This window comes from Cupressus sempervirens, chromosome 7 (genome assembly GCF_028749045.1).
Source record: "Cupressus sempervirens isolate cs-2001-9-10 chromosome 7, ASM2874904v1, whole genome shotgun sequence".
NCBI lineage: Eukaryota > Viridiplantae > Streptophyta > Pinopsida > Cupressales > Cupressaceae > Cupressus > Cupressus sempervirens.
The window spans coordinates 480,287,477-480,294,026 of record NC_143124.1 but is presented as its reverse complement, the minus strand read 5'-3'; the positions used below and the strand labels follow the sequence as shown (position 1 = coordinate 480,294,026).

Below are 6,550 nucleotides of genomic sequence, written 5' to 3'. Positions count from 1 at the left end.
CCTTGATCTATTGGTAAAGTTGAAAGGCTCACAAAGAGTCTAAAAGGAAAATAGGCTAGACGGAAAAGCTGACCTCCATTAAAAAATAATACTAAAAAAATTAATAATACATAATATAGAAAAATAAAAAATATAGATAGCTAGCTAGTCTTTTCCCTAACTCTTAAATAATATTTAAGTAATAGAATTAGATCAACAATATCAAATTGTTTTTCAATTTGATTGTGGAGGTAATTTTAAAATTGACATAATTTCTCAATTTATCGATTTTCTCCAGCAGCTACAATTTGTACACACTCCGCTTGTTAATAAAACTATATCTTCCGCATTTTTCCGGCAATACGTATTCATTTGCGAAGTTTAGCTGCTCTGCAACTTCCTGTAGGGTTTTACTGAGGTCGGGGTTTTCTTCGGTGGATGCCTACGGCGATTCGATTTATCTTGTGCATACTTTTTTTCCTAGCTATTCATTTTTCAACTGTTTCTGCAGCTTAAGATCCCTTCCCTAGGGTTTTATTGAGCTTAGGGTTTGATTCGGTGAATCCCTGCCCATACAATGCTCTTCCTTCAACGCATCCTCTCACCCTTCAATCACTCTGTTCTCTCAAAACACGCCCTGTTCTCCATCTCAAAAGTCACTGATGTCGAATCCCCGAACGGACTTGGAGCAGAAGCAGGAGAAGATTGCAGGAAGCGAGATATGATCCAGTTCTTGCGCAACGATTGTGGGCTTTCTGAATCCCAAGTTGTAGCGATTGCTCGGAGAGGGGAACAATTGTTCAAGACTAAATCCATCGAGAGAGCACAGCAGGCAGTGCAGCTCTTCAGGGATTCCTGTTTCACCGAAGATCAGGTAAGAAAAATTGTTTTCACACAACCACATAGCTTGCTTTACAAAGTGGATACTCAGTTAAAGCCCAAGCTCGAGTTCATGAGAGCATTAGGTTTTACTAGTAGTAACCTGGGACACATCGTTAGCCGAGCGCCCGGTTTGCTCACTCGGAATTTAGAACAAGACCTAAGCCCTAAAATTTCCTTGCTTGTAGGTGAATTTGGTTCAATGCTTAATCTGTGCAAAATTATCATGGGATATCCTAGGTTTTTGCTTTTCAAAATCGATACTTTGAAACCTAAAATAGATATACTAAAGAACTCGAGTATGCAAGATGAACTTCTTTTGTATTTAATCAGTTTAAGACCCTCTCTAATTTTGGGCAGTGAAGATATGCTTAAATTGAAGATTGAATGTGTAAGAAATCTGGGTGTTTTGGAGGGATCGAAAGCATTTGCAAACGCCCTTGCAGCGGTTCATAGCTCCGGGCTTGAAAATTTTGAAAATAAACTCAAACTTTTGGCCACGCTGGGTCTTTTGGAGAATGAGGTTCTGCAGATTGTAAGAAGTTTTCCTAGCGCGCTCGCTTTTGGCATTGATAAATTGAAGAAAAACATGGATTTCTTGAAAAATAGAGCTGGATTTCAGGCCAACATTGTGGTTTCTCATCCTTTTTTTCTCTCTTATAGTGTAGAGAATAGGCTTCGACCCCGCCATAAGGTAGTTGAATTTTTAAAGGAAACAGACCCATCCAGACTTCCCAAAAGTCTAGTTACTGTCTATGGATTAACTGACCAACTTTTTGCCGACAAGTTTCTAATGGGTAGTCCTGAAGCAAGAAAGTTGTTTGACAAGTACAAGGGCAAATCTAATGATCCTGCCATCACCTGAAAGATTTCTGTTGAGGATGGAGCAGGCACATAAGGGCTTTTATTGAATTTAAGCATTTTCACTATGTTGGATCAGTTTGAATGGGAATTTTCATTGATCTATGGATTTTCATTTCATATTGTTGAATCAGCTAATTAATATGGATTTATTTTGTGGCTGGGTATGGTAAAAGTTGGTTTGATCAATCTAGGCTTATCCTTAGGGTTGATAAGAGCAAGAGGAGTTTTATAAAAGAAGTAGCAGACCTGCAACCTCCTATTATATTATCTCAAAATTGAAATATAATTTGAAAAATACAAATCTTTAAAAAACTTCCAAACAAATTCATGTTGAATAATTCCAAAACTAAATGAGCTCAAATTTCACTTTTTTTTGTTATATGAATAATGATCAATTGCAGAGTTATTTCAGTAAGAATAGTTCTATTTTTTTGATTTTGTTTGCCATTATACATTCTGAATTGCAGAGTTATTTCAGTAAGAATAGTTCTATTTTTTTAATTTTGTTTGCCATTATACATTCTGCTATTCCATACACCTAGTTTAAATTTGGCGTACAAAAGAGGTGATTAAATTTTTTCATATTGCTGACTGCACATTAAATCATTTTCTAACTGTCAACCACATTTAAAGGTTATTGAGGATTGGACTTCTGGAAACATTTTGAAATCATCAAGTGTTTTATGGTTATCTATATCTCTCATGTAATTCATTAAAAGGTTTCTCAGCTTCCTTTTATAATTTTTGATCAAACTTGTTAAGTGCTTTATGCTAATTTATATCTTCTATGTAATTTATTCAAAGATTTTATATATGCTTCTGGATTAGATGGTAAAAATCTTAACACAATCGAATTCGGAAGCATATATACAATATAATGGATTGTGGAAATTTGTTCTCCTTATTCAAAGATTTTCCAATTTTCTTTTCTTTGAATAATATTTGATCAAGACAATTATTTTTTATATATAAGTTAATATAAAGTTAATGATCTTTTTATTAAAATAATAAAAATTTATTAATGCTTTTTTATTTAGCGTGGGAAATATTTTCTGTTAAGTTAAATTTAGAAAAAAGTTTATATATATTTTTAAAATGTAAATATATTAGACATTTCAATTTATTTTACATAACTTTTTCAATATATGTAAGATTAGTATTTGCACTTAATGTAGGTGCAATAATTATATTGATAGTAAAATATATAAAAAACTAATTCTATAGTCAACATTATTTAAAAGTACCAAGTTCTCGAGAGTATTAAATTGATATCCTCCTTCGCAGTGAATTTAAAACAGAAAAGGCCGCTTGGCATTGCAGAGATGCCAACACTACCCTTTATCTTCCATTTTTGGCTAACCCACTTACAAACCATTTCTATCGTGGGTTTGAAGGCAACAAATCTACCCACAACACATAGTTTGAGGCTAGAGGTAACGCTTTCCACTAATGTATCCGGGAGGGAGATCATTGGCCCATTAGCACTATGAGCAATCTGGGGATCCTCCATAGAAATACTAACCACTTGGGAACCCACAAGTGCATTCTTACAACCTCCAAGGGTCCTATATGTCATCTTCTGTCCGCCTTCCAACAGTCATGACCTCCAAATCTCTGTGCAAGGTTAACACCATCTGCAGATCAGGGCAGGGTGGAGGGTCCGGAGGCCTAGGGCCTACCTTGAACGAATTCAAAATTTGAAAATGGGTGGCAACGGGTAGCAGAGTTGTAGAGCGAGTATCCCTTGATTAACACTTTGATTTTATGTTATCAGAGAAATGGATGTTACCTAGATTACCCATTGAATTCTGGGATGAGAAGATCCTAAGGTGGATATAGAATTCCTTTGGTCACTTTGTTACTGCGGACAAGGTGACAATGCAAAAATCTAGACTGGTGTATGCCAAATTTTGTGTGTTGTGGCATTAAAGCGGGCTCTCTCGATTGTGGTCACTCTAAAAACTAAATGGGGAGAGAGATATCAACCCATAGAACATGAGAATGCAGGACATTTTTGTCAGAAGTGTGGGCAATTTGGGCATCTTATAGTTGACTGTAAAGCCCAACTGCAGAAGGAGAAGCAAAAAGAAGGATCCCCAGGAATTGTAAAAGAAGCTGTTGGGGAACCCTTAGAAGCTCCAAGACTAGAGGAGGTCATTGTTGACACAAAAAATATGGAGGTTAACATGATCCAAGATACCCTTGTTAAAGGATCCGGGGGGCAAAGTGAACCTGAAGTGGGCGAAGCTTTAGAGGATAAGAAGAAAATGGAAGAGTATCCATTTAGACGTGAGATAGAGGAATTAATAAGTTCACCCTTGGGGGAACTTAAGGAAGGAGAAATGATGGAGGAAGGTAAAATAGTGGCACATCACTCCTTTCCTAGTTCGCTAGCAAGTCTGAGAGATAAGGGCTTACATGAACATATAGTTGTAGATTGTGCTACCCAGGAGCGGGTATACACCCCTCTAATAATGATAAAGACCTCTCCAATAGAGATAGCAACAAAAGTGATGGCAAGTTTAGATAAAGCTGAAAAGGAACTAAGCTTCACTTCACCACAAGAGGGTGATAATGGGGAATGGGAAGTTTAGAAAAGGAAGAGAAGAGGGGGAAAAAACCAGATGTAGGAACATGTGGGATAGTTGGAAGACTGACTAGCAAAGCAATCAAGAGAAAACAAGTAGCAAGGGACATGGCCAGCGGTAAGCAACTTACATTGGAGACTGTAACAAGATGTAAGAAATGAAATTCCTCTCTTGGAATCTAAGGGGGCTAAATAACCCTTAGAAGCAATATGCTCTAAAGCATTCTAGGAAAAGGTTGATTGTGTGTTAGTTCAAGAGACAAAAATGTCTAGTGCTAATTTTGATAGATTAGTAATTCATGTTTGGCTTGGGGTTGCCTTCATGCATATGGATGCTGATGGAGCCTCAGGGGGTATTGCCACCATGTGGAACTTGTGTTCTATGATTGGGGTTGAGATATGGAAGGACAATTTTTTTTTATAATAATTGAGTTCCAAACTAGTAATAAAAAATGGGGGTTTATAAATATCTATGCTTCTAATAACAAGGTAGGGGGGAAGGAAACTTATGGAAAGCTAGAAAGGATTATAGAAACTATGAAGGATAAATAGTTAATGTGTATGGGAGATTTTAATACCCCCCTCTATCACTCGGAAAAATTAGGTGGAAATAGAGACTGCCTTGAAAGCTTGCAAGATCTTCATGAATTTATGGGAAGAATGGATTTAATTGATGTTGATTCGAGAGGGAACCCATTCACATGGACTAATAATAAACAAGTAAGTGATCTCATTCAAGTAAGAGTGGATATACTGATGGTGATAGGGAATTGGAACCAGTTAAGTAATTCCCTTTTGGAGAACCTCACAAGAATTGCTTTTGACCATTCCTCTTTAATCTTTCATTGAGAGGATGGTTTAAAAGGAGGACAAAAACCTTTCAGGTATGAACTAATGTGGCAATTCCACATGGAATTCAAAGGTCGAATCCAAGAATGGTGGAATGTAAGTATAGATGGTACTGCTATGTACAAACTAACTCAAAACTTAGATAATATAAGGAGAAATGTCAAGGGCTGGGCTAAGAGTTCCTTTGGAGATTTGTTCAAAATCAACGGAGAAGTGAAGGAAAAACTTAAAAAGCTGCAAGGGGAGATTGCTGAGGGTAATAATTTTGAAAATGCTACTCAGGAAGAGGAAGAGCATAGAAAAATGGAAGGACATCATTTTGAGGGAGGAAATTTTTTGGAAGCAAAGATCAAGGGTCCAATGGTTAATTGAGGGAGACAGGAACATTACCTTTTTGCACAGGTCAACTTCCAATCATAAAAGAAGAAACACAATCGACAGGTTGGAAGGAGAAGGGGGAAGAGAATATAAGGACCAGGAGGAGATGGGAAGACATGCAATGGAATATTTTACTAGGGCTTATAAAGAGGATAATACTATAGGAAATCAGGTTAGAAGAAGTTTGATAAATACGATCCCACAGGTGCTTGGAGAAGTAGAAAAAAAGCATCCCAGGGAACATCACAGAGGAGGAAGTGAAAAGAGCTGTGTTTTCAATGAAAGCTTACAAGGCCCTAGGACCTGATGGTTTCCCCCTATCATTTTTCTAGCAATTCTGGGAGGTCGTTAAAGGTGAGCTGATTTGGGCTACCAGAGATTTCTTTAAAATGGGGAAGATGCTCAAAAGGATAAATAAGACTTTTTATTGCTTTGGTCCCTAAGACTCTGACTCCCACGAGTCTCCTAGATTTTAAACCTATAAGCCTTTGTAACACAGTGTATAAGATTTTTGCAAAAGTTTTGGTCAATAGGATTAAGCACTTCCTTTAGAGCATCATAGGAACACCACAAAAGGGGTTCGTGCCAGGAAGACAAATTCTAGATGCTATGATAATGACTCATGAGATCATACATTCAATGGAGAGAAACAAAAGACTTGGTATGGCCTTCAAGTTGGATATCTCTAAGGCGTATGATAAGGTAAGGTGGGACATCCTTTATGATGTGCTTGAAAGAGTGGGGTTCAATGGTAAAGTCATAAACCTTATTAGGATGATGGTGGGTACAGTCTAGTATGTGGTCCTTCTAAATGGCTCTCCTTGGGGTAATTTTGAAGTAGAGAGAGGACTAAGACAAGGAGATCCGCTAGCTCCCTACCACTTTATTATGGTGGCAGAAGTGTTGGGGGGATCATTTACGAAATTGGTTAATACAAGATGTGTTAAAGGAATTAACCCTACTACTGCTACTGATACTAAAGTGTTACAGCAAAATGTAGATGACACATTTCTC

General features: G+C 37.1%; 1 protein-coding gene across 2 annotated transcripts; it reads left to right on the top strand.

The window, feature by feature from the left end:
• The first annotated feature begins 278 nt into the window (after positions 1 to 278).
• On the top strand, positions 279 to 1,880 carry LOC149547633 (transcription termination factor MTERF8, chloroplastic-like). Of its 2 annotated transcripts, XM_089791738.1 has the most exons (2): positions 279 to 853; positions 1,192 to 1,880. In XM_089791738.1, the coding sequence occupies exons 1-2, from the start codon at positions 557 to 559 to the stop codon at positions 1,219 to 1,221; spliced, it is 327 nt and encodes a 108-aa protein (XP_089647864.1). In that variant the 5' UTR covers positions 279 to 556; the 3' UTR covers positions 1,222 to 1,880. The 2 variants fall into 2 exon arrangements, with proteins under 2 accessions (XP_089647864.1, XP_089647863.1); XM_089791737.1 differs by having other exon boundaries at positions 279 to 1,880.
• Positions 1,881 to 6,550: the final 4,670 nt, after the last annotated feature.

Excerpts from the sequence above, each read along its gene's own strand:
- LOC149547633 (XM_089791737.1), top strand. The coding sequence starts at position 557 with ATGCTCTTCCTTCAACGCATCCTCTCACCCTTCAATCACTCTGTTCTC.